The 27,767-nt window shown below is 42.5% G+C and overlaps 1 protein-coding gene across 1 annotated transcript in view; it reads left to right on the top strand.

The window, feature by feature from the left end:
- The first annotated feature begins 6,668 nt into the window (after positions 1-6,668).
- Positions 6,669-27,767, top strand: part of robo1 (roundabout, axon guidance receptor, homolog 1 (Drosophila)) — a 211,041-nt gene continuing 189,942 nt past the window's right edge. Inside the window, exons 1-2 of the mRNA XM_034604195.1 lie at positions 6,669-7,057; positions 26,265-26,389. Of these exons, the coding sequence (XP_034460086.1) occupies positions 26,302-26,389 (88 nt within the window). The 5' untranslated portion in view covers positions 6,669-7,057; positions 26,265-26,301. The remainder of the gene's footprint in view (positions 7,058-26,264; positions 26,390-27,767) is intronic.

The raw sequence follows: 27,767 nt of genomic DNA, 5'->3' as shown, positions 1-27,767 counted from the left end.
GAGAATCTATCACAGTAGAATTGAGCCCGATTCCCTCTCGCTCCGCGCCTCAGACTTTACCGCCTTTGCTAATAGTACAAGGAGCGCAAAGTGCTCAATGGTTGTAATCTGCTCCTGCCAAAACAAAAAAAAAATTATTGTCGACGAACTAAATCATCCTTTGTCGTGCACGGCAGACATTTTTACTTGTCATAGCAGGGGGAGCACAGGTGTGAGTCTAATGACGGCCCATTTCCATTTCAGTGCCTCGGTGAGCCGAGCCAGTGAGCCAGCGTGCACAGGGAAATGGAATGCAGCCATTATTAATGCTATTAGCTACATCTGTGTTCACCAAGACGAAATGTCTGCCAGGAGAAAGGTCCGCGTCGGACAATTAGAAGTTACTGAGGCAAGCAGCGTCTTTGTGTACAACAAATATCACTTCACCCCGACGTCTGTGGTTTATCTGAGGATTTTCTCGGCTACTTTAACAAAGACTTTGTTTATGCATGTGTATATTTGTATTTGTAGAGTTTGAAACTACACTTGAGGTCTGGAGGACTTTACCACGTTATGCCCGAAATACATGCTTGTACTGTTTTGTACTGTAGGGCTGTCACAATATCAGATTTTCACTATTCAAGAAAATAATATATTGTTTGAACTATAGCACCAATAATTTGTCTGTTATCGTACCATTGTTAATTGTGTGTTTTATCTCATTTCTGGCAAATGAATTATGCTCAAAATACATCAAATTCTTATACCTACAGCGGTTGTGCAGATAAATGATTAACTCATTTTCCAGACTGATCATAAATAGACCAATTGTCTAATAATGTATTGAATCACTATTATTATTCATAATAGTAGCATAAGTTTTAATTGTGCCCGGCATAAAATTGTGTCTTTATCTCCTACACTCACTATAAGAGACATATTTCTAATTATTAATTCCACCCTAATAACTTGTACATGTTGGAGTGTGAACCAGATAGTTGAAAGGAATGATTTAGAAGCTGCTGGATGGATTTACAGTATATTATTGTTTGCATATCATTTATACAATATCAGTCATTTATTATTTAAATTGTCTATAATGGGATATTGCACATGGAAATAACTAATAACATCCATATTTAAACTACTTTTTGGATGGATATTAAATTCTCCACAGACATTCAGTCGACCAGAGGATGATTCCTAATGACTTTGTGATCCTCGATCTTATTGATTCACATTTCATCAACCATCTCTGAGCTATGTTTGTCCGATTTTTCTTTACTTTGTACAACGGGATGTCTGTGAACTGTGGCCTACGACATGTATTTTATGAAGCAACAATAGTTATCGAACTAACAAGGCAGCTTCCACTGTCGGCCTCCTCACCTGTGCAGGCAGGAGGAAGAGGAAGTAACACGTAAACACGACGGCATCGACTCCACGATCGGTTTGTGACAGCTGCTTCTGTTCTTTTGTAAACATGGCACAGGGATAGACGGCTGACTCTTTCATTTGGAGTGGTGAGGCTGAGGGGAAAAAATGTTTTCGTCATGCTGTGGCAGATCCTGGTACACCGGGGGCTGTTGTGAGGTAAGATGACAGCATCACAGTCATAAGTGGGCCAAGCAATTAGGACTGTAGGAAGCAGTGAGGGAGTCTGAAATCAGCTCAGAGGCCCAGCGCGGAGAGAGAGAATCATCTGAGCCTAAGGAGTGGGACAGAGCAAGACGTTCTCTTCTCCAGTCGTCCCAGTCAGATAGGATAGCAGACCACCCCAGGACAGGATTCATAGCGCCACTGCACAGGGCTTAAAAAGAAGGGATAGTAGATGAAAACCTCTGACACATACTGTATTTCACGCCTTTATCCCACTGAGCACCGAGCCAGCAGGCATTCAAAGGGCTCCCATTTTATCTGAGTCGTGTCCTTTCTGCAGCTCAGGGAGGCAGTTAAGGACGGAGAGAGAAATTTGCTTTCCTCTTAACATTGCAGAAATGACTCACCATGCAAAATCCGTTACATTGAAAGTGAGTTAACCAAACAATTGTCCCTGAAAAATGTGTTTTAATGAACAGATAATATGCCGGAGAGGTGCTGATTAGCGTGAGAGTTGAACTTGAATGTTTAAAGCAGCCTGACGATGGTCCGCTCCATCCTTGAGATGCAGCAGAACGAAGCCAAGATGGGTTTTGTTTAGTTTCATGATAATTGTCTGCAAATTTGTACGTGCATTCTCTTGATATTAATCAAAGTTGAGATCACCGCATCTACGAGACATGCAAAACGTACTTTTACTCAAAGGTGCTTGCAAACACTTCAGGGAAGATGCATATTATCATCCAGGCACATCTCGGACCTGCACTAAGGCCACCTTCCAGTCAGCAGGGTTTAAAATCTAAGACCTGAATCTTTAAAACGACTCACTTAGATGTGAGATTAGTATTTGTTGAAACCAGTAAAAGGTAGAAAGCAACAAAGAAAAACCAACTCCTATCATAAGTGATTATACTTCTTAGTTCCAGAAGTGTCAGAAGATGTTTCATTATGAACCTTTGTAAATTCTCAGGATAACTCTAACTTTTCTCTACTCATTAAGGTCCAATTTTGTCCAAGACATCACACCTTAGGCGTCTAATTACAAAGACAGAGACCCCCCTTTGCGTCCAACGTTTTCCAATTGGTACTTTTCCACCGACTTTGCCAGCTTTGGCGTCTCACTCCTCAGAGAGAGGTTTCATTTCATTTATTTAAAGTGAGTTTCCATTTGCAAACTCTACCGTGTCGGACTTTTCTGTCTTCCCACATTTGCCCACCAGGTATTGCAACTCTTACGGTTCACTCGGAGAAATATGTGCAACTTGTGTGGAAATATTCACAGCTACAGTTTAATGATGAGGAACGTCCATCCACTTCTGTCAGTACGCAGTAGTGTGATAGTATTTTTGGACTGGAATAGCGGAAAGATGTTTCTGGCTGGTTAATCCAAATGTGTGTTATTCTTCCTGGAAAGCTGACCTGTGTCATCTCTCTGCAAGTTAATGTTCATGTCAAGTCATTCTTACTGCAACACACACACACACACACACACACACACACACACATTTCTTCAGATGTATTGCCGCAAGTTAACCGAATTGAAAAGCATAAAATTCATGATTTCATACAGCACCTGTGAAGTTCCGGCCTCGGTTCGCTGGTGGCAGTTTCAGTTACTGCTGCAACCTCTTCAAAGAAGATAAAAGCATAGATGCCACGATCAGATCTCTGCTAAAAGTCCTGTTAGAACCAGTGAAAAGTTCAATCTCACACTGTCCCACCGACCAGCTGCCACACAACCTGCTCAATACAATGTGAGACAGCGGTTTGCACAAGTCATCGCAACTAATTCCTCCATCTCATGAGCTTTTATCCTACAGATGGATGCGGTAATGTATTTACTCTGCAATCTGTTAATATTTATACATGTAAATACCTGGATTATACATGTTTTTTTTCTCTCTGCAGCATCACCTGTGTGCTTCTTGAACAAATAATGAATAATGGATGAATAAATATTTCATCCTAGACTGATGCTTGACCGCATTGTGTGTCATTGCTTTCCTGGTTTTTATATGATTAGTTGCAGATGTAGGAGCTTATCCTGCATATCAAGTGGTGTCAGCAGCTGACTCCTCAGTTTTCTTCTCTAAACCAGGCACACCAAGTGAATGTAAATGGATTTGAACTTTAGCTGCCTCTCAACATCACATTCTGACATTTTGTAGGACCCACAGTGGCATGTCTCCGGCTCCGGAAGTGACATTGCACAGGTCCAAAATGAACGTATGAATGTAACAATATTGAAAATAATGAGGATCCCAGGAGATTATTCTAACCTATAATGTGTCTGGTATTTCATGACATAACATTCTTCCTCCCACCTACATTTACCTACTGAAATACCTTCATGTTAAAGCAACACTATTAATAGCATCCATATCTGCAGTTCCATGGTGCATCTTAGCCTCTTTTAGTTGATTGTTTCGGTTTTACACTCCCCATTTTCTGATGCAGCAGTAGTGTTTTCTCAGTGTTTGCCACCTGCTTGACCCTATGGCAGGTGGACAAAGGTAGCTACTAGCTTGTGAACACAGTGCAGCCTTTAGCAGCTAAACAGACAGATGTTTGTGTGGATAAATGCAGAATGAACATGATACTTAACATCTACCCAGTCTCCAGAAACACAATAAATAAATTCTATGTAGCTGTTCAGTGACTTTATAATGGAACAATGTTTCATTAGGTTGTTTTTTCGGCTTGTTCCATTGTCCTCAAGTGGCCAAAAATATCAACAAATTCAGCTTTAGGTCTTAATTTGATTTTCAAGTTACCTTTGTTAAGACTTGAAAAGTAAATTTAGTAACATTTTGATTTAATTTCTAGCTTATGACAACTTTGAATTGATACATACTGTCAAAGAGTATGTTTTATTCATTAATATTCTCCTTACGTATGTTTTTTGAGCTGAGCTTATACTCAAAGAGAGAGAATAAAGCTAAAGAATCCTCCAGTATTCACAGAACCATATCAGATTTGATCATGGAAGTATATGGTGGTGCATACTTGGTTGTATTTTTTCAAGAAGAAATGAAACCAAAACACTGACTAATAACACTAACGAACATGCTTCTGTATTATTATGATGTTTTAAGATGTTGATAATAAACCACTATGCAGTTGTCCAGTTTAATATTGGCAATCATTTGTCATGTTAAGCTCCAAACAAGGACCTTGAAAGTAATTATCCTAAAATATAATGAAGCATAACTGTTATGAAACAATTGAGCGCACAGCACTTATCACCCCTTCAGTGCATTTAAATCAGTTTGGATGTGAAACCTTTGCCTAACAAACACCATATATATATATATATATAACGGGCAAGGGGGTGAGGGTCTCCAAAGGTCTGTGAGTGGGATAAAGAGTTTGTGGGCAGAATTAAGACTGATTTCAATTCTCGGTTCCCTCTGGACGTGACCTCTGTCCCTCTCCGACCACACGGCAGACAGCCTGTTAGGATGCAGGGAGACGAGGGGAGCAGCCTGATGGTCCATTTCAAAAAGCGGCTTCTGCAGTGATTGAAAGGGGGGAGAGGTTACATCCATATTTACCTTTTTAGAAATACATGGGACGGTTTGAAAAAAAGCAAGGGAGAGAAAAGGAAGAGGAAGCATAATGCATGAGTTGATGGAATGATTCAAGAGGATGATGGAATACATCAATATAGAGATTTGCTCTGAAGCCAAATAGAATATTTTGACAGTGGGGAAAAAGAAAATTCTAACTTAATCTTGGAAAATTACAAAGAGATGAGCACTGAGTGTGTTTGCCTTAAAACATTCATAGGCTCGGGCAAATATACACTTTGAAATTAATGGATCACAGCCTAGATAGCTTATGGTCACACTCTGATGATTTAACAGACTGAATGGATGGGTAGAAGGATGGATGGATGAGTGGCTGGATGGATGGATATGAGGATGGATGGCTGGATGGATGGATTGGTAGAACAATGGGTGGATGGATGGATGGATGGGTAGAAGGGTGGGTGGATGGATGGATGAGTGGCTGGATGGATGGATGGATGGATGGGTAGAAGGATGGACGAAAGCAATCCCTGCTTAGCAGCTTGTAAAAATGAGTAAATAGTAAAGTACAATACTACAAGTGTTAATCACCTCTTTATATTTACCTAATGTGAATTATTGACAATTTATTTGTTACTATCATCCATTTCTGTACAATATATTTTATAATATTATGTAGTCAGAGTTTATGACATCTTGAGACATTGATAAATAAAGAAATCTGGTCTGAACTGAGCTTTGAATGTGGTCGGCCCTTTCTGTCACAGGGCTGTTTAAAATTTATGAGATGTGTAATGCAGCTGAGAAGGTAATAATTAATGGCCACACCCTCCTATTTATTTCCCCCTTTACACGGTGCTTGTGTGCACATGGACGCTGTGCATACATGAAGTGATTTACCTCCAGGAAGAATCCAAGAGCCACCAGACACAAGCTCAGAGCCTTGGCCAATACAATGCTGTGCTTAAAGGGACATGATGGCACAGGTGAAACTTTAGATACGTAAACAGGTCAAACAGCTGGAATGTTTTAAGTCACTCACATCATATTGATAGTCATAGTGTGTGAAACCATCAAGCATCAAGGGGAAGCTGCACTGAAACTAAATTATATCCACGTGAACCTTTAAACTGGTCGATGAGCCATGTGATCATTAGTGATGATGCTTCTCCAGAGATTAGTTTGTTGCTTCACCAGAGAAGCTGGTTGGGAAATCTCACAGATTTAAAGTAAATTAACTACAAAGATTATATGTGAAACATTCAAGCCTCCAGTTTCTGTTGGGAAAGAATGGAGCCAAATCAATGACATCATCTCAGTTGTTTCCACTGGTTCACGGAGACGGATCATCTTGAAACAAAGTAAAATGGGTAATTATGGGAAATGGATTGTGATGCCTTTTTGTTAGATTTCACACACGCTTGTGAGTCATTCATTAGAAACCCGAGACCCTGTTTCACAGTGGCTCTTTAAAAAGCAGTAGATTGAAGAGGCTGCACGGCTCCAGTCTGCTGACAGGCTCGGAGGCTGATAACCGGTGTCATTAGTTTAGCGCAGCTCTAGGACCCGGGGAGGCTGACGCGGCTGCTCCCTGCAGGGGAAGGAGAAGAAGCATGGACAGATCTGTGAGCGCTGGCTCTTCACCGCTGCACTAACTGCACCGCACGTAACGACACACGGGATATTCTGGGTTCTTTTTCACCCTGGAGGATAAGCTTTACCGAAGGACCCTGCCTTGCTCTGAGTTCCCAGTGCTTTGTGTCTAGAACGAGGATAAACCGGCGTCCGCGTCAAGTCGCTCCATCACTAGTTGTAGGCTGTAGATCCCCCCGGTTGTCGTTCTCCACAACGTGCGCAGCGAATAAAAGTTTCACGGGCGCGCTGGTTATGGATCACCTCTGATTTTAAGTGGCAGAAACGTGCAGCAGCCCTCGCATCATTTTGGAGAGGTAAGTTGGATCTCACGAGCTTATAGAGCTTGTGCATGTGTGCGTGCTGCGCAATTTGGTGAAAATGGTGCGTGTTGGTCTGTCTGCCGGTGTGGAGGCTATCTGTGGGTATGTAGTGTTTGTTTGTTTGTATGATTCATACCATCACGGCTCTGCAGCTGTGCTCAGTGAAGATACGGCTCCGACTCAGGAGCTCGCAGCGGACTCTGCGTAAAGCTGCTTTTACGCAGAGTTGGCACACGACGAGACCGGATTCTAATACAGCAAATCGTATGTGTCACTGCTTTCATGTCACGGTGCCATAAAACCAGCAGTTCATTGTACAGGCTTCCTGTCAGCAGTGTGTGTCTGGTTTGACAGGTGTGTGTGTGTGTGTGTGTGTGTGTGTGTGTGTGTGTGTGTGTGTGTGTGTGTGTGTGTGTGTGTGTGTGTGTGTGTGTGTGTGTGTGTGTGTGTGTGTGTGTGTGTGTGTGTGTGTGTGTGTGTGTGTGTGTCACCTGTCAGATCAGCCTGTTGACAGACTGACGGGACGCGGAGCTGTCCCCTCTCCGTGGTGCTGAAAGTTCCCCGCACGACTCCACGCACCACAGAGAAAGAGACAGACAGGAATGAAGCGAACCTGCAGGTGGAGGTTTTATTCTCTCCAAAGACAGACATTCGAAATTTAAAGGCTAAACGCCACCAGGATATTTATCTACCGGGCTGCTCGGCATGACTGATGCATGGTTTGTGTTGTGGGATGCTTGTAACTCAGCCAGCAGCACTGTATTGGCGTACTGAGAGCAGGATCTCAGCGGGGATTGCAGTGGACAGTGAGGGATGATGAATCAATACACTGTGGATCAACACAGGAGGAATTCTAAAAGACTAAGTCTCTTTCATGGACAACCAATAAAATGTCCAGCTCTGTAATTTACAGTATTAAGATTTAGGTTATATTCTCGCTTATGTTACAATATGAAGGTGAAACCTCTATTTTTCATCCTTATTTAGCTTTTTCATCGGGTTTCAGTTAAACGTCTTATATATCCACTCTGTGGTGTAACACTCTGCATGACTCTTTTAATCCATCCTACCCTGAACTTTTTCTTTGCCGACCTATAACTAAGAGGTCTGGTGTCTTTTACATGTTGCCCAACATGTCTCAGGTGTAAACGGTGCAGTGTATTTATCCCTGCCGCCCACTGTGAGTAGCCTCCTCCCAATGATTGCTCCTATCACTAATCTGACGCTCTGCACTTGTGAGATTTACAACATGGCTGTGAGGATATGTGGACAGGTGGAGCGTTGTCCACGCAGCTGCTGTGCCATCTTTTTACATTTTCTCCTCTTCTGCTCCAGCCCTGTGTGATACTGTGATTCTTACAGGTCTTGGCAGCATTCGCCACTGTGGATCTTTCCAGATTGATTCACTTTCCCAGAGAGCTTAAGAACCTTTTTATATTTTGTGCTCTACATCAGTTGCTATGATGGTTGGGGGTTGTCGACTGGATTTTCAAATCAATGCTTTGCTTTCTCTGTTTCACAGAAGCACTCGTGTCTGCCTTTTTTTATAGGCATTGTGTAAAAATATATTTATGCAGCATCACTTGTTTCTTTCTTCTTAGACTGTACATTATTTATTGACAATAATGATACTTTAGATTCCTCATACAAGGCCTTGTTGCTTTTTAAAAAGAGATGAGACTAAAACTCTCTTCCTGCCGTATTAACATAATTCTATCAAGTTATCAATTGTTCTTTTGTGTTTATTTTTTAGTTTCTACATTGCAAAGAAAATGCTTCCGAGGAACATTTTTGCCCCATTGTCTGACATTTTCTCTTTTCACTGCTCGTCAGGTCTACATGTCAGTATGCTATCATTTTCTTTGTCTTGAATTGAAGTCTTGAATATATCACACTGGATCTTAATGGATCATAATTAAGTCCAAACACAGAGATTAGATACAACAAAGAAACAAATGACAAATCATTCATCTATAATAATAACATAAATTTAATGACTATATTTGTAGCTCCTTTTTACTTTTGTTGGTTTAATGGATGACTTTACCCACCGTGAATTTGGGGCTTATTGGCAAACTTGGAATTCTGTGTATGGCAGCAAAAGCAGAAAATTAACAGATTTCATCAACAGGATTAGTGATATTTGGAAATAAGACAAGAGGCATACTAAGCATGAATAGAGACAAAAACAACAGCACAAACTAATGTGTGTAAAGATTATTCAAAAAGCACACACGGCTTGTCATTTGATTATTGTGATTATGTGTGCAGTCACGTTTCCTGTTTGTCAAAACTCATTGTCACTTATTCATATTCACTGGTTTTGATAAAAATCCTTTACACCAACTCTGAGATATTTCTTGTACAGAAAACATTTCTGCTCTAGAAACAAACCGACAACAACAAAAAACCAACAACCCACGATAATAACCCTTTGTTAGGTCGAGATGATGGAGGAAGTTACCGTCGCTCTACTTCATCTTCCCTCCACCCTCAAGATGTTTAAAAGGCCTGAGGCTGCTTCCGATTGATTTGTGTTTTATTGTTTTTATTTTTCATTCCGACACTATATAGAATGAAATCACTGTCCTGCAAGGTTGCTTGATTGAAAAGCTGTGGTCCCCCGTCATTTCTGGCTCATCCACTCCGAGCCCCGAGGCGCTGGGGTCCGGCAGCAGGGGGATCGTGTTCCCTCTGACACCCGACCTCACATGCAAAAGGTCGAGAGACGCTCGCCGTCGACAGGTCTCATCATTCCCTCATGACATGGCCATTATGGTGCCCTCTGGATGGCATGTCAGTCACCGGTGGTGGCAAGTCAATTAGTCATGTCTGGAGGGAGTCGGGTTTGTTTACTGGTTGGATCTTGTCAGTCGTCTGCAGGTGGAGAGACGCGAGGGAGCAGATTACAGTTTTTAATTACTGTTTATACACCTTATGTCAAAAAAGGGCTCAGGTATAAAAACTAGCATATGGACTCTTTGTTTAAATCCAACAATTGTGCATCATGTTAATGTTTGAATTGCTTTATGCATCATGATTATGATGAGTGTTTCCTCTTTGAGTCTGTGAATTCCTTTTTTTATGCTAATTCGTCATCCCGACAAGGAGTCAAATGCACCGAGGACTTTGGCAGAATAATGTGCTCTGCGAGTTAAGAATAACTGACTTCTTCATCAGCAACAACAATACCGACGGGGAAAGGAGGAGAGGGTGGCTGCTGTTGAGTAGAGGGGAACAGGAAATGGGATGGCGGAGGAGCTGATCAAAGGCGTGGAGGCAGATACGTACGCTTACCTCTCGAGGAGCTTCAGTGTTGTGTAAATCAAGCAGACAGTCTACAGCACCACATGGTAACGCTGTTAAGTACCTGGAAGATTGCTCAACAAAAAAAACCTCATCATAATACACCCCGTGTGTGTGTGTGTGTGTGTGTGAGAGTGTGTTTGTGTGTGCGCATTCAGCAGGAGCTAACAGATAATCTCATTTGTCACTCATTTTCAAGCATAATCTCTTTCTTCAGGTTCTGGTGCTGGCAGAAATAGATGTGAAACCATGATAATGATACTGAAATCTCTATGGTTTTACTAATGAGAGCTGCCATTGGTATTCTGTTGTCTATTGGATCAGTTTGGTTTGTTTTCATTTCGAGGACAGCGACACTCCATTCTCCCTTCCTGTCATGATTGAGGAATTTGTTCCGTTCCCAAATCGACAATGTCATCCCAGTGATCAGCTCCATAATGTGTGAAATGGAAGAGATTGAAAATGTGGCTGAGGCCGGACTCTGTGATTTGTCTCAGGATAACTGAGCATTTGCTTTTTCCACAGCTCCCAAAGTATGATCTTGATCAGTGGTCGTCAGCACTGAGACGGTCAGTCCCACGCCTCACTATAACAATATTTATTTGATTTAATTCAAACAATCTTAGCCACTGACCATACAAGCACATGTGCTGGGAGTAAGCCTTTGTGATGGACTGCTGTCCTATCCATGGGTTTGTGTTGAACACCTGCTGTAAGCTGCTTCATGCCCCCTGCATCGGGAGATAAGCTCCTGGTCTGTTCATGCCGCCTCAGCATGAACAAGGCTTACTTATGTTGAAAAGCTTACGCACCAATGTAAATGATCAGAAAACCGTTCTGAGGATGCAGAAAGCTCTTCACTCAACCTCAAGGTGCTGGGCAGACACTTGTAGATGATATCAAAGTTCAATGTCCAACTGAAATTAGTATTAGATTCCTATAGGCTCACATCAACTTCCACTTTCTCAGTAGATTACAAGTCCTACCATGTTGAATGTTCTAAATATAAAATAGTTCATAACTTTGCACTTGTTTTATTACAAGAGTGGGGAAAAAAACACTTTTCCCACAGCACATCCAGGGCTCCTAGCAGTGCTGGCTCTCAAATGTCAGTCAACAGTTGCAATGAAAAACACCCACCCAGGAGCCCGAAGCTTACACGGTTTTAAACTCTTCTGAAAAACAGAGATATATGCACAACAGCTGCAGTGTCGTCATAGTTAACATTTTCCCACACAATAACATTTAAGATAATTCAAATGTCAGTTCAACTTTAATAAGAAAAATATGAATTTAAATGTGTTTCTTGCCCTTAAAACATTTAGACACCCTAAAAATAATGGCAAACATCACGATAGGTGCAGTATAAAGATTCATTTTCACTCATGCACCACCCGTATCTTTTTTTGTTTCCTCTGACACCAGCTTTCTGCACCTCCGTCATCTTGTGATAAACATCTCTATTACAGTCTGGACATCCACCCACACTGCCCAGCCTTTGGCAGGATATGTGTGGTCTATTAATTTGTGATTCTTCTTAGGTGCTGTATTGTTTATCAGGTTTGAAAGACGTAAAAAACGCTCAGGTCCCAGTGGGAGACACTGAGATGTGGGTTGTTTTTCATTCCTGAGGTTTGCAAAGTGTCTTTTGATTCGGGTCGGACTTGTACTTGGACATTGTTTGAAATGTGGAAATGAGGCAGCGAAGGGCTGATGAGGGCAAGATGTTTCTTAGCAAAGGAATGTCCTTCCTTTTATTCTGTCCGTCAATCTGCCTCCTCTATGTTCTGAAGCCCCAAGTCTCTCTGATACAACAGAACTAGAGCTAGTTATCTTGCATGGAATAAGATTACCTCCATATCTTAGTCCTGTTGCCCGTAAAATACATAATGTCATGAATAATTGTGGTGCAACACAGACAATAGACGGGATGAGCAATCCATCAATAAGAAAAAAAAAAAAACCATGGCAAGGTCACTTCTGCAGTGTTTCTACATGCCAGGTTGCATTCAGGATGAGGGCTGTTGTTTGAATGAGCTTCTTTGTCTCGTGCATTGTCTTTAAACATAGTGTCAGAGTTTGTGCATGCTCAGCAGAGGCTCAGTGTTTGATGTCAATAACCAATTCCAACTGGGATGAGAGGAGAGTACACAGCTGGCTGGTGTGCTCGGTGTGTCTGTGCCTCAGATGTCTGCACTGCTCTAATTCTGTAACAAAGTCAAATACACTCCGTGTGTGTGTTTGTGCATTCATTTGTATAGTGTGTTTGCATACATAAATGTGCATAATCAGTGTGCAGCGGGGAGAATGCAAAGGAATCTGCTTTTGTGTGTCTGTGCGAGTGTTTGTGTTGTGTCCATGCAGTTTGTGGGATCGGTGGTAACACGCAGCGGAGGGCAGGTCATCAGTGAAGAGCGCATCACCTTGTCTGGGCTCCCCGGCAGAGACAAAGGCATTAGACGCCCCCTTTCAGGCAGCGGAGAACAAAGCATATAATGTGCAGCATTGCATTAATGCAGGTAGATAAAAAGATACATGGACTAATCTGTGTAATAGATATAGTGAAACCGGCTCTCTGCGAGTCCACTCAAAATCAATGGCCATTATGTTTCCTGGACTGGTGTGTGAAGAGCCTATTTCTCCTCATGTGTACACACTCTGTGTAATAGTTGCTTTGCTTAATAATGGGCTGGCTTGGCCCTGTGGACATCGTTTGTCCCCTTTAATTACCTGGAGGGAGAGATTGTTATTCATGGTAAGAGACGGGGGAATAGCCCTCCGAATGCAGCCTTCCCCGAGGCGTACTGCTCCGAGCATTGATGTGGGAGGATGTGCAGAAAGCAGATGCTACCCGATGATTTCTGAGTGTTTGTACTAATGATGAGCTCGGCTATCTCTCTCAACCCTTTTTTAATGGTGGTTCAGCCTGATTTAAAGTCTGATTTTATGGATGGGGCAGTGGTTTCCAATCCAGCTCATCACCGAGGGCCATGCTGAAGCTCTTTTATAAAGCATGACTGTAATTCTTTATGCTGCAGCCCTTATGTGGAGTTGAAGCACGTCCTCCTTGCTGTCTTGTATCAAGTGTGGCGCTGTTTGCTTCAGAAACAAACCTGTAGTTGTATCCCATTCACTGTTTGTACTCCACATATGATCATCTTCCAAAGCATAACAATTTTTTAGATTGATTTCCTTCCTGCCAGGCGGCCATTGATCGCCGTTCATTTTAGTGCAATATGAAAATTAGACTGCAGAGGCTTGAAAATCTTCTGAGATAGATAATCAATCACATTTCTTTCGGGCCAGATGGCATTTCTAATACTTAGGTTGAATTGTTAAGACTTTGAAAACTCTGCTGATGCATTCAGGAAAGTACAAGGACTTTTTTAGGTTTGAGAGCTGGCTGACAAGCTTTGATGCGTTAAAAATCAAAGGAGGCAAACAACAGGAATACATTCAATCACCTAGAGGCTTTATAAATGTACTTTGTTATTTCTCGACTTCAAAATGCTGAGGTCACTTCTTCAAGTTTCCAAAAAAAGTCCTTGTGGTCACAGCCACATGTTCACAGAGATAAGGTTGGTTAGATAAAAGAGAAAAGATACAAGGTGCTGCATCATCGTGCTTCTAAAAGTAGGAGCGTACAATGTTTGCTCACTTTATCGCCTTTACCTCAGACGTCTCAGTAAAACCACCAGGACACACGGGGACATCACGGACATTGAGGGGGTCCTCGCACAGATATCGATATCATTGGCGAGAGCGGTGTGTTTTTCCTCGAACCTTGTCCCGTGTGCGACTGTCTATCCTGCCAGTGTTTAAGTGTAGGATGGGATGTGTCCCGGAGGCCGGCTCTAATTCCCAGCGGTGTCCATCAGACCCCTGTCCCTCGAAGCTCTGACAGAAGGAGCTATTATTTTCTCATCGCCCCGGTGGCCTGTGTCCCCCGGGAGAGGCCTCACCACGTGACTGACAGCTCCGTAAACACCGGCAGCCCCGGGGTGACGGAGTGAGAGCTCAACGCAGTGACGCCCTTGTCCTGCCTTTTCTCCTCCACCCCCCCTCCCCACGCCACAATCCCCTCCCACCCTCCTCCCCAGTCTTCTCATCACTGTTGCGATCTGGTCCACTTTACTTTCACCTGATACCCGGGGTCAGAAGTCACCTGTGCTGAAGTGAGGTTATGTCTAACCTTGCTGCACCTTGCCTGCAGCTGACCAGAAAACAACCACCCCCCACCCCACCCCACCCCCCAACAACCTAATACTTTTGTCATCATTAAATCCGGCCCGACTGCTTTCTCTCCCTGTGATGCTTTCTATATTTTCTGATGCACTCTATTAGTTCCTTTAATGCAGTATCATAACAACATAGCAGGATTGCAGGGGCTGCCCCGGCTCTTCTGTGTGTGTGTGTGTGTGTGTGTGTGTGTGTGTGTGTGTGTGTGTGTGTGTGTGTGTGTGTGTGTGTGTGTGTGTGTGTGTGTGTGTGTGTGTGTGTGTGTGTGTCAGCAGGTCTAACTCCTGAGTAACTAAGACAGATGACTGTGTCAACGATGTTTCCCCACAGGGTTGGGAGAGTAGTTCTCCTCCCAAGCTGCTCGGCTTCCTCCGCTTTACAGGCGTCGTTGGGCCACGCTGTTTATTGTAATGACCTAATGTAGATTCAGGATCAGCAGCCAGGGGCATCCATCTACATCAGGGTGCAGGAGACAGGAATACCCTCTGAGTCTGTCTGTGTTTGTGTAAACGTTTCTTCGAGTGAACGTACGGAAACAACAGTGTGTAAGTGTTACTAGATCAAATATATATATATATATTTTTTTCCTTTTTTGTGGAAGCCAAAAAATGAATCTTATTTTCTTTGTTATAGAAAGATAATGTAGAAAAGCCAATCTTCAATGTGTATTTAAGCAAAATGTAGAATAAGTTCTGTCTCATCACAGTGCTCCCTGAGGATTTTATTCTCAGTCATGCGGTTTGTTGTTGAGTCAATTCTTTCCCGTTTTTTATTGTTTTATTTGATGACTAATGCAAGTTCACGTACTGTGAAATAAACCGTCTCTGTCTGCGGGCCAAAATGGGCTTTTTCTACTAATGAAATGAAGCATTTTTGTGAATGTGATGCATCCAACTCGACGATAACAGCCTACTAATAATGCTTTTGCAAGCAACCATACATGGATGCCTCCAATTGGCTCCTGTCCATTATTCAAGGTAACTGAAATCTCATTGGTAAATGCACAGTGACTCTCTGTCTTAGTGCTGAACAACATTGGGATTATAAAATACAGTTGCAAAAGTAAGTTGCAAAACAGTTGTCAGTGTCAATTAAGCTCCCCAAAGTGATTCTGTTTTTGGTAAATGCAAATATGACGAAGCCCAAAGCCTTTACGCGGTCGTTGATCTTATTATGATGCATGAGCAACTCTAAAATCTTACTTTAATTTGTTTTTGTTTTGTATTCAAACAACCCTTCTGCTGTCAGTATCCATTGATCAGTTGAAGCATTTGCATATAGTATCTCCAGTTACCCTAAGTGACGCAATGCATTTATGAACAAGTTCTTTACTGGTTAAGTTACACAGCATATTGCTCTCCAGCTAACGTTTTTATCCCGGGATGTAATTTATGGATGTTTATTGTATTGAATGACCAATTCATCTGCGGAAAAACAGGTTCCCTTATTCCTCAGAGTATTACTGAATGACTGCAGCCAACAGTAATGTAAGCACATACAGTCTTATAGATGCAGATTTGAACTCTCGAATCAACTATCCTATTTAAACTGTACTAGATTATATTGCAGTCAATCTCACAAGATAGTAGAATGATTTCCCAGAGATCTTCTGTTCTTAAGAGGAAAAGACTGGGGACTGTTCAGTGTAATTCAATCCAGCTCTGTACTAATAAAAATGAGACTAAAAGGAATCATACACCATATTTAATTGTGCTTAATATTTTGTAGGAAATATGATTTTATGTCTTCCCGATTCAAAATAATGGTGTACAAGTTGAAAATTGGCAAATTTAAACATTGACATTGAATGATGCATTTAAATTCTTTCAATTTCCCTCATTTAGTCCCTGTTGGAACATGTAAAAGCTCCTGGGGCCACCAGACAGGAACAATCCTACTTGTTGTACCCTTTTATGATCGTACTATAAATAGAAAACCTCCGCAGTCCGCCGCTCGCTCTTGTTTGGGCGCCGTGGACGGCTCTTCTTCATCTCTAACCCCCCAAGCACTAAAACGCACTTGGTAAAGCTTTTAAGAATGAGTCAAGCAAAATATAATGATAGAGGAGCATCTGTAGCTGGAGCATTACCACGGCAGTTAGAGCGTTTTGTTGCGTTAGAAAAGACAGATGCTGTGACAGTCAATGGTGATGATTCATTGCAGTATATTTTAGTTTTTTTTTTTTAATTCCAGTTTTCTTGTCAATGTTTTAAGTGGTGTTTGAAGTGGGTGTCATCATCATCGCCATCATCATTTATTTATTTATTTAAGACCTTGGAAGCCACATTGAGGTGGATCCCTCATTTGCTATCGTTAGCTTAGGTTAGCATAGGTTAACCAGGCTGTACAGCTCCGTGTACAGTGTCGGCTACAGATGAGTGTTATCAATCACTCTCAGCAAGAGAAGGAATAAGTGCTTCTCCCAAGATGTCAAACTTTTCCTTTACGTGTTAAAGACTGAAAAAGTGAAACTTTTGCAGCTTTGAAATCCCATCTTTTTCTGTACTATATTTCTCTCTTGACAATTTATTAATGGAGGCAGTTTTTCTTCATTCTTTCAAGATCTTTGCCCTCATATGCTCTCAAATTATAAAACACAGCAGAGATGATCCGTTTTACTACAGCACGGGCGTTTTTCGGTTCTTTGCCAGAGATTTGCGGTAACAAGGGCAACATCATGAGGAGGCTGCTCTATCTGATTTATACCCAGGTCCAGCAACAAATTAACGCTGGTGCTATACTTTCAGATGCACCCACATTAATAACAAAGCTGAACCCCACAGCCGGGCAATACTGTAATGAGCCCCTTTATGTTAATGCGGCTTCACAGAGAAACGTGGGAGCAAAGGTAATTCTGCAAAGTGTGAGAGTCCTCTGCGATACAATGAGCATTCAGCTCAGGCTTCTCTCCGGGTGCCTGCCACAGTCGAGATTAATACAGAGGGAGGAAAGTGAAAATCGCCTTTTTTGTAAACTTCTCGTAAACAAACATCGAGGCGGAGTTGTGCGGACGACAGACTCTCTTACTGCCAATTTCATTTGGCTCGTAGTTCCATTTCATAGGAGGGATTGGAAAAGGGAGAGGATATTTTGGCAAAAGAACAAGAGTTAGCTGGAGGACTTGAAAATATTCTCATCAGGCTTGTAGAAAAATTAAAAAAAACATGTTGACCCTCAGTTTTAATTGGCTGAGGGGGAAAGAAGAAGGCTGTGATCCCTGTCTGTCAATGTGTGAATGCTCTAATTAACAAGAACCTTGGAGTATTGTAATCTCCGGATTTTGGGGGTATCATAATGCATTAACTTTAATTAAGCTCGCAAGCTATGTGAGCTAATTAGATGAATGTGCTTATTTGTAATTTGGATAATATGAATATATTTTACACAAGCTCACATCAGTCAGTCTTGCTAATTACAGTACGCGTGATAGCTCTAATTGGTTATTGTCGGCGTGTCTGCCTGTGAATGGTACAGTGTGGCTGCGGCCGCTATCTCCGTGCCTGGATTAGGCTAATGTGATGAAATCCTCATGGAGAGATGATGTGCTCTGCTGAAGGCTGGGAGTCCCGAGGAGAAGGGCTCATGTCAGGGGCTTGTTGAACCTCGTACATGTTCAGGACCGCTGCTCCTGTCAGTCAGTACGAAACCCTCTGTGTTCTCATTATCTACCTGAGTTTTCTCTCCGTCTTTCCCCCGCTCTGCGACGATCTCTGCAGCTGATTATCCACGTATGGTTTTCACGTCACACATTTGATCCTTGTCTGCTGTTCCCTGGAGCATGAACGTTTACTGCTGTGAGTTGTCAGGCCCAGTGTGAGTGTAAAAACTGCAGCAGTTTCACAGCTAAACTAGTCCGTCTCCTGACATATAAAGTACCACTTGAAGGATTTGGGAAAAGGCCTAATGATTTCTTTTTTTTGTTGAAGTGAAAGAGAAAAAAGCAAAAACTTAAAAATCCTTTACTTTTACACGAAAACTTAGGAATACAAGATATTTCTTTTGACGCACGGTAAAATATTTATCATAACAGAAGTCAGAAGTGTCCTAAGTGGGTTAAACCTCTTACGTGTGACAAGTTTAAAACAGAATCTGAAAAGCAGAGAGTGTTCTGACTCTTTTAGTTCCCATATGAGTCGAACTTCAAAATCTCCCACGCTTCCTCTAATGCAATGCAAAAACATCTGTGATTAGACCCCTCCACTCCCCAGGTTTTAACTCAAGCTTCCTGATTCGGTGTCTCTGAGGAGCCCGGGGCCTGATAACCCTGATGAAAAAAAGGATTATGTCGCCATCAGGGTTATTTTTCTCTGACTTGACAAAGCTCCTCCAGAGCCACAGAAGATCTTCCACACCTGCTGAGTCGTGCTGCTCCTGACAAATCTGGATCATGGACTGAGCATAAAGATGGATGTCGTGAAGCCAAAGTGTCTCCATCGCCCACTGGTGGTTGGATACAGTACAGGTTATAAACCCTGTCTTCTCCGTGTTTGTAGATGTGACCTAGGCCAAACCAAAAAATGTAAATACATGTCAAATACATTTATCTCAAAGATGGTTTCTGTCATTATAGTTCTTATCATACTGGTGTATGATTCCAGTAGGTTACTTAAGATTATTCATGATTGACAGCTCAGACTGAGTAGCGATTGGTCGAGCTGGTCTATCCGTATGACCTCATAACGTGACTCCATCACTCAATCGCTGCTGCACAGACTCTGGCTGCAAATGACCATCGGGTCAAGATGGCAGCGTTCGTTTTCAATATATATTGGCTTTCTGGATAGTGGGAGGAAGGAGTGGCCACGTCGTCCATCTTTAGTCTATGGTCTTGAAATGTAAAATTGATAGAAACAGTTACACAATGTTGGATTGTAGGAGTGTGTGTTGTTTTTTTTATTGTGGAACACAGAGTTAAGTATTAGCTTTTGTACGTCACAGTCCTCTAATGCGAGCAGGTTAACTTGGCCCATAAAGAGAAATGATAAAAATCGGAATCACATGCAATGAGCGGTATATGTCAGATTTGAACCAGGCCTGAATTCAGAAGAACAAAATGTGCCCGTGGCCCACTTTGAAACAGACGCCTGCAGTCATGTTGCCGTCAGTCTGCCTGCGTGTTCCTGTATTCTGTTTATTCAGCTCGAGGCGCTGACAGCTGACAGCTGTGCCCAAACGAGCTCCTCAAAGTTAGGAATCGTATCAAGTCGATAGCCTTGCATAACTACTAGTGTGACACTTACTGCAAACTGCCGGATGCAATCACACGCCGCACCATGAGATAGACGAACAAGCAGAACAAGCTGTTACCATCAACGCTGTACACAGACAATAAATGCCGTGCGTACCCAGACGTGATATTCACATAAGCCCCTGTGGAAGCCTTACCTATTTATAAGTTATTGCAGAGAGCAGGTTGGAATTCATAAGGGCATATGGAAGGCAGAGGGAGATTGCCAGCCACTGTCACTTACAGTGAATGAAACCTCCGCTGCTCCCGTCCTCCAGAAAGTGCATCTGAAACACACTATTAACTTTCCCATTGCTGATGTCACTTTTTATTGCCCCATGGTTTCAGGTCTTTCCGAGTTGGCAGGCTGTGCTGCGCTGCTCTCCAAAGCCAGATAGATGCTTGTGTCAGGGCACAGAAATACAGCAATGATGGAGATATTATTCTGAGGGTTTAATTTGCCAGAGTGGGTCGGTGAAGTGCACCTTTATGGTGATAAATGCAAAAAGGCTGTTGTTGTGCTATTTGCGAGGGAGTCATCCTGAGTCAAGCGTGTTTATAGGAAACTTGCGTTTTTATGAACACACATTTTTCAACTCCTTGTTTTTTTCACAACAACATGCACGTTTTGACACCTTTGCTGCATCTGTATGTTGAAGAATGCATAGTTGAAAGTGGGTTATAAATACAGTGATTCACCTTGAAATTAACTATAAGGTTAGTACAATGGCATAGTCAATTTTTGGTCAGTTCAATCTGTAAATGTTCGAACCTTTATTACCGCAGCATGTTTCTGTGCCTGTTCCCGTGGTGGCTGTGACTGATTCTAAAGCTCAGTATGTTAGGAAAGAGGTCAATGACGTTATCTATATGCAGGAACAAGGGAAGTGGCACCTTCAGAATGAAAAAGAACACAAGTGTTAGAGTCTGAAATCTTGGAAAATGCTGAAACAGTTCAGCTTCTGCAGCTGATGCTTCAGGTGAGATTGACTAATGAGATGAACAAGTGTATAGGATGAGGTTCATCAATTCAAGCCGCACACACAGATCTATTGGTTCATGTCGTATGATCTGCCTATGAATGATTTATTACCACTATTATTAATGAGATATTATTAATGAGAAGAGTGTGATTGTACCACGAGGACTCCATCCAGCCATCAAGGGGCCCTGACGTTCCTTCGCATGTGGCAGAGGGTAAAACGTGTGCTGCTTTTGTGCGGGGCCACAATAGTGAGTGGCGTTCGAACACGCACTTGCAGCATTGTGCGTGGGTAATTAACATTGCATAATCTACCTGCTTACAAAGCAACTTTTGTAATTAGAGTTATGATTGCAGCCGGATAATGGCAGTGATTTCTAGAGGAGATAATGACTATTGTGCTCTTGGCAGTTGCTGCATTGTTTGTGCAGCAGACTTCTGACATATGGGACACAAAAGGACACAATGGCTCGGACCGACCGCCTTTGTTCCCACACGGGCAGACCCAATCACTGCAGACAAATTGCACTGTTGCACCATCCAAATGATGCCGACCCAGGGAAAATGGTCCAGACACATGTGAATGGGCCCGTAATGTAAAAAGCTCAGCTCGTGGACGCTGCACCTGAGCTCGCACACTGAGCCTATAGCTGCCATGTCCTCTCTGACTGCAATAACACTGTTTCATTGTGACACGTTTCTCATCAGGAATTAGCCTGTGCCCCTCATGCTACTTTTAGTGCGTATTATATTACAGTGACCAAATTTAACGGAAAATACGAGGATAAAAATGTGCTTTTAATCATGAAAACCCTCGTTCATATGCTTAGGTCACTCAAATACAATGCAGCTGAAATTGTATTTAGTCAACGTTGTTTTCATGACATAAAATCACTTTTCCCAGCTTTAATGAATATGTCTCCGCGGAATCACGCACCAGTGTTAAAAGGGATTGGATGTTGAAAAAAAATCAAAGAACCATCCATCTGTCGCACGGAAAAATGGAATTGTCCTTTAAAGAGATGGCGGAGCATTTATTCAAATAAATTAAGAGTTGTCAGAGATGGCATCTTGATAGGAGGCACTTAGGCCCTTGGCGTCCGTGGCTGTGCAGTCAGTGGGGACAGGTCCATAGTGCAGACTCTGGACTAATCCATCACCGCCAGTGAGGGGGCTGGGGGGCCAAGCGCTTGGCTTCTCCCTCCAGGAAATAATCAGCTTTTAATTTATCACAGATCACATTCATGAGAAGACGGATCACTGTGGGGAGGCCTCATGTGACCAAGCCCATCTCCCCTGTCACACTGGAGTGCTTTCGGCTCTTCTAATTTATTGTAATTCAGGTTTTTCCCTCATATCATCGATTTGCCAGTTTTTTGATGAAGAGACCCCTTTACCTCTATTAAATTACAGCAATTTAATAACATCAATCCCAGATTGGAAAATTAAAAAGATGTTGGCCTGACTGAACAGTGTCTGAAATAGTTTTCTACCATTTAAAGTGTTTCTTCTTTTACTCTATAAGACGTACAGTGGCCAGCACTATAAACTGGGGCAGTGAAACCAGGTCTATCCCAGTGGAGTGTATCAGAGCATATTCTAATATGTATGTCAAATGCAGGACATCCTAATGGCTTCATATTTGTTTCTGAACCCCGCATGTTGCCACCGTCGCCCCCACAGGAGTCTGGATGATTAGTAGCACGAGCAGAGTGATCTATAGACGCTCGGGGGGGGGGGGGGGGGGGCGGTTCAGCCTCGTGTTGTCCACCCTCCCCACCAACCGCATTACAGATGCCAGGCAGGTTAATCCTTTTATTGTAATGAAGTGATGGAGCATAATGTGCTGTGAATGTGAGATGCTTAAGGAAGTGTTGGCATTTTTATGAGGAAGGAGTAGCCATGGTGACATGCAGGACAGAGTGCTTGAGAGCCACAGGAGCCATCCATCAACTGACATCAGCTGACGTAGCACAACACAACAACGCACTCTTCAGGGGATTTGTTTCTGCGTCTACACTTTGAGACGAATCCCGATTTATTTCCACTGCTCTTCCAGCCTCACGTTACTGTGAATTTTGGCCACTTCATTGAAGCCGGTTGTTTTTTTTAAACTCAAACTTGGCCTAGTTATAATGTGCTGAAAGTCGATATTTTGCCAGAATCAAAATGGGCTGCAGCACACATATTAGATTTAATATTGATGATACATACTGTCAGCTGTGACCATTGTAGTTGGTGTAAACTGCTGCAGTATACGAGTTAAAAGGTAACTGCAGGCTTTACCCCTGAAAGCATCAGTGTCAACTTCAATCTATCAACTTTACCGCAGATTGAATATCATAAGAACCATGTGCTGTACTGTATTCAAGCTTACTAATCATTACTATCCCTATAATTACTCAGCTTTTTAATACCATAAGACATTCCTTAAGTGCTAGCGTGTGCAATCCCTGTGACGTCTCTTATTATGTATGATCTCTCCATTTCTGTTCTACTGAAAATGCGTTTTATAGGATTATGAATAAAATGAACTCTGAAGTCTAAATGGTGTTTGATAGAACGCAGGGTCGTTAACGGCAGTGGAGAAAATTGGTTGTATAGTTTAGATTATTTAAACTCTGTCTAAATATAATACTCACATGCTGTATGTAGGTTGTGAGTTGCTGGACGCAGTAATTGTAATATCCTGTCCGTACAAAAAAAAATATGAATGCTCTTATAATTAGGTATATTTATAAGTATATTTGTACTTGCTCTATTGTTTTCCTGTCCTCCTGCTTTTGCTTCCTACATTTCCTTACATTCTGTCTGTCGGTGTAAGAAAGTGCACTGGGCTTCAGAAGCACCAAAGCAGAAGATGAAAGAGAAATGGATTAAGCAGTGAGGTGCTGAGGTCCCAGTCAGAGGTAATAAGAAGTTCACTCTTACTCTCAGATTCTCTCCAACTAGCTTAACCTTAAGTTACCCGCAAATCCTAGTTTTAAATATTTCACCTGACGCTTGTCCAGGTTCAGGGATGTTGCACTCGAGCGTCTCATTAGTGCATCGACGGGAACATCTGCGAGATGAAGTGGAAAGGTTATGTTTTTGCTCGTCTGTGGAAACAAAGGTGTGATCCCCACAATTATCCGATTGACTTGAAGTGCTTGGGTCATGTGGAAGTGTCATAATGAGAAACCACAGGTTTTGAATGACATTGTCCGGGATTAGCAGGCATCCAAAAATCAATTTGTGGGCAGTGAGTGTTCTGCTGATGGTTCTTGTCTTTTGTGGGACTTGGTCAGTGAGCCAGCAGCAATGCCTCTTGTCACTGCTGATTAATTGGCTTCAATCCGTTCAACAGTCACTGAGTCAGATAAGGACGGACAATAAGGGCCTTTCATTCCTCTCCAAACCGAATCGGTAGTGAAAGCCGAGAAGGCCACTAAAACAACTCTTGTAAAACATGCTCATTTCCTTTGATGGAAGCCGGTGTAATAACGACTACAGAGGAAAGGTCATTGATTGGAAAGTGATGCATCTTCACGTACCTGTTTGTGGTTTCCAGAGGGGAGGGCTCAAATAAATCTTCCTTTATCTCTAATCTGTCCCTTCATTAATCAAATGGAACAGGGTGATGAGTAGAATTACAAAGTCAAAGTCACCACTTGCTTCTGGGTGAAGGAGGCCAGCTCACTTCCACATGTCCCACGTTTCCAAAGACCCCTGGCGCCCACTTGTCGCCGCCATCTCCTGCCTGGTAATTGGGTATTTATCAGATTGCCTGCGAGAGGAAGATGCACTGTTTATCTGAAACCATTATCAAGAAAAATGAGGAGAACCTAGTTCGCCGCTCCTCCTGGATACTGGCCTGCTACTGGTGCAGGTGGCCATGCCGAAGAGAAACCACTGGAATCCACAGGGGGAAACCACAGAGACTTCTCTTTATCACACATTTAGTTGGGAGCGCGCTCGTCATCGTCAAATGCAAATGGTGCAATTGTGCAAATATAATAATTCTCCGGCTCTGCTGTGACATTGGAGGAATGAGAGGTGATGATAACGAACGCTGCCGCAATGAGCTCCCCGTGGTTGAGATCTGATAGACGGCCTTTTCAGAGGCTCTTCAAATTCCAGGAAATGCATATAAAGGTTTGCAAGAGTGTCCACCGAGTACCTGCTGATAAGATTGGGAGAAGAAAAAAAAGCTATATTGGTATTCCTCTGCCCTCTTCTGCTTTCAAACCCATTACAGAGAGGAGAGTAAGAGAGGGGGTGGCGTAGAAAGGAGCAGCCAATAAGTGACAAATAATTGGCTCTTTTGGTGTGGATTAAAAAGGTTTGCAAAAGAAATTAAAGGGGCTTTTAACACATGATTGGAAAGAGAACATAGTAAAGTAGAATACGCAGCACAGTGCAAAAACCTTTCTGAGCAGCGGTAGCTTTGCTAACGGAGCAGTCCTTTTCATTACTGCACACATTCACCTCTTTATTGAGAGGAGGTGATATTAAATGCTCTTCATCATCTCAAAAGATTCAAGGCTTGAAGAGACTGTCACTGCTGTAGTGCCTCGGAATTTATGATAAAGCTAGTCCATCATATTTTAGTCGAAGCATATCCAATTCTCGGAGTATGTCATGCCTGGGAAAAAGGGCTGCAAAGAGAAAATCAGAGTGCATAGCGGTGCAGAGAGGAAAGTGTGAAAGAGAGAGAGAGAGATGTACGGAGACGGAGCAGGAGACGGAGCAGCCGAGCCTGCCTGGCCTGCTGGATGTAATCAAACAAGGGTGAACAGGTTGTTCCACAGATGGCTGATGCGGAGAATCCTCCGATTTATTTCCAGGCTACAGACGGTCCCTGTCACTGTGCGCAGGTGATGTCAGCGCCGCGGCATCGTCTCACACACCCCACTAAACTCTGACGCCGTTGTCTCACCTGTCTGAAATCAATTTGACACAGAGGCATTGGTGTTGTGTGTGTGTGTGTGTGTGTGTGTGTGTGTGTGTGTGTGTGTGTGTGTGTGTGTGTGTGTGTGTGTGTGTGTGTGTGTGTGTGTGTGTGTGTGTGTGTGTGTGGGGGGGGGGGGGGGGGGGGTGTGCATGCATGAGTGCGTGTAAACAAAGAAGTTCGGCAGCAGAGGAAAAGTCGATTCACAATCATCTCTAAACTCTGTAAGAATTACAAATTATGGATTCATCTGCCATATCATTACAAAGTAAAGGGAGTCAATAGAGAATTTAGTTCTGTCTGCCTGTTCAGTAATGCTTTAAACTGTTGTTATGGGATGTTTTCGCTATTGTGTTCATGCTGCTGTAGTAATCGTTTTTCTCCTGGTACTGTATTTCATCGGTTTTGCACCAAAAAAATCAAATTTGGATATTTCTTATTAATTTTCTAACCCAGCAGACAGAGGGATATTCCACCAACATGACCGCCCTTTAAATGTTTTAATGTCTTTCCCCAGATTGACGCCCAGTGATGCCAGGACAGTGAGCAGCACGATGCGTGGTGCGTGGTCAGGGGTGACACCCCTCTTCATAATGCTCCTGCTTGGAATGGCCCGGGGACAAGAGCTTCCTATAGTCCCAGGTAAGACATTTCATATTGCTCAGCATGTCCTCTCATCTGTGATAAAGACTTCATGCTCCGGCTCCATCATCATGGATTGTGAGCGAGTCTGTGTGATTGTCTGACTCTTACAAGCTTGACACCTTTGGTCTGGTTCTAGTGATTTATTGTTGCTAAGTAACTATAAACCTCAAAGTTTGAGGAGTTATATAAGTAAGTTGGCACCAAGATTGTTGTGTTGTTAATGCGAACATCAGCACATATGGTTTTATAGTCTTTTAGGGTTATAGGGTTTACCACCATCCCTGTGATAAATCATTTTCTGAGACCGATCACCAGTCTGAGGGAGGACGGGTCAGAGTAGTTTGTTGCTGATGCACATCTCTTGAGGTTGATAGTTCTAGCTATCGATACAAGGATATAAAAAATGGGGCATAGTAGGTCAAAATGAAAATTTCACGTTAGTTTAAAGGCTGTGATCGAGTCATATCCAGTTTTGTCAGAGTTGTGTGTATACAACTCTGCTTCTTGTTTGAGCTTGTGTTTTGACTTGTATTGATATTGCACTAATAAACAGTAATCATCTCAGTGGTGGTACCTACACTTTCTAAAAATCTCAAACTATTCAGGCCATTTCCTGAGAATTCGATGCCTCCACCGTATCTGAAACATTGAGCTACAATAGAAGTTATATTAGATGTGCAGAAATGCACCAACACTTGGTAAATGTAGCTAAATACTCTAAATGGCTTTTTATTATTTTAATTAGATCAGATTATGCATTTTCCAAAAGCAACATGTCATTGTGCTCTCTCGTGTGGAAATGAGCTGCGCTTTTTAATCAGCTTTCTAGTCTGATTCTTTTTCTCATCTGTCTTGATTAATACACAATTTCATATCTTGCTCAGATCTTTTGAGATACAGGTATCATTTCTTTTATGGCTCAGTTTGACTTTTCAAGAAATAGTTTTCGAGAATTTTCTCCACGTCTCCCCGTCCTAGATGAGAGAATCACGTACAGGATTTTTAATGTCACCACAATCGGCGGTCGTATCAGTTACACCTTGTTGATTTCACTCCTTTTCCACCCAGCTCCCATCAGACTGGATGACGGGTCCACGCAGCCCTGCTTAGCAGAGCATTTCACACCCACTGCTTTCTGTTATTACTTATTCTGGCTCCTTCTATTGCCTTTCACCTCTCATTCATTTTCTTTGACCATGTTCATGGGCACCACCTTCTTTCTCTTCGTATTGTCTTTTGCCAACACTATCTTGGAGGCAATTTACATGTCAAGCAGGGGGCAGGGTGGGGCTCGCTCGACTCTGATTTAATAGTGTGCGTGTGTGTGTGTGTGCGTGCATTCCCGTGAGTTTGTGAGTATTCGTGTGCACGGGTG

Source organism: Hippoglossus hippoglossus, chromosome 13 (genome assembly GCF_009819705.1).
Source record: "Hippoglossus hippoglossus isolate fHipHip1 chromosome 13, fHipHip1.pri, whole genome shotgun sequence".
NCBI lineage: Eukaryota > Metazoa > Chordata > Actinopteri > Pleuronectiformes > Pleuronectidae > Hippoglossus > Hippoglossus hippoglossus.
The sequence above is the reverse complement of the archived record's forward strand: the minus strand, read 5'-3'. Positions and strand labels throughout refer to the sequence as shown.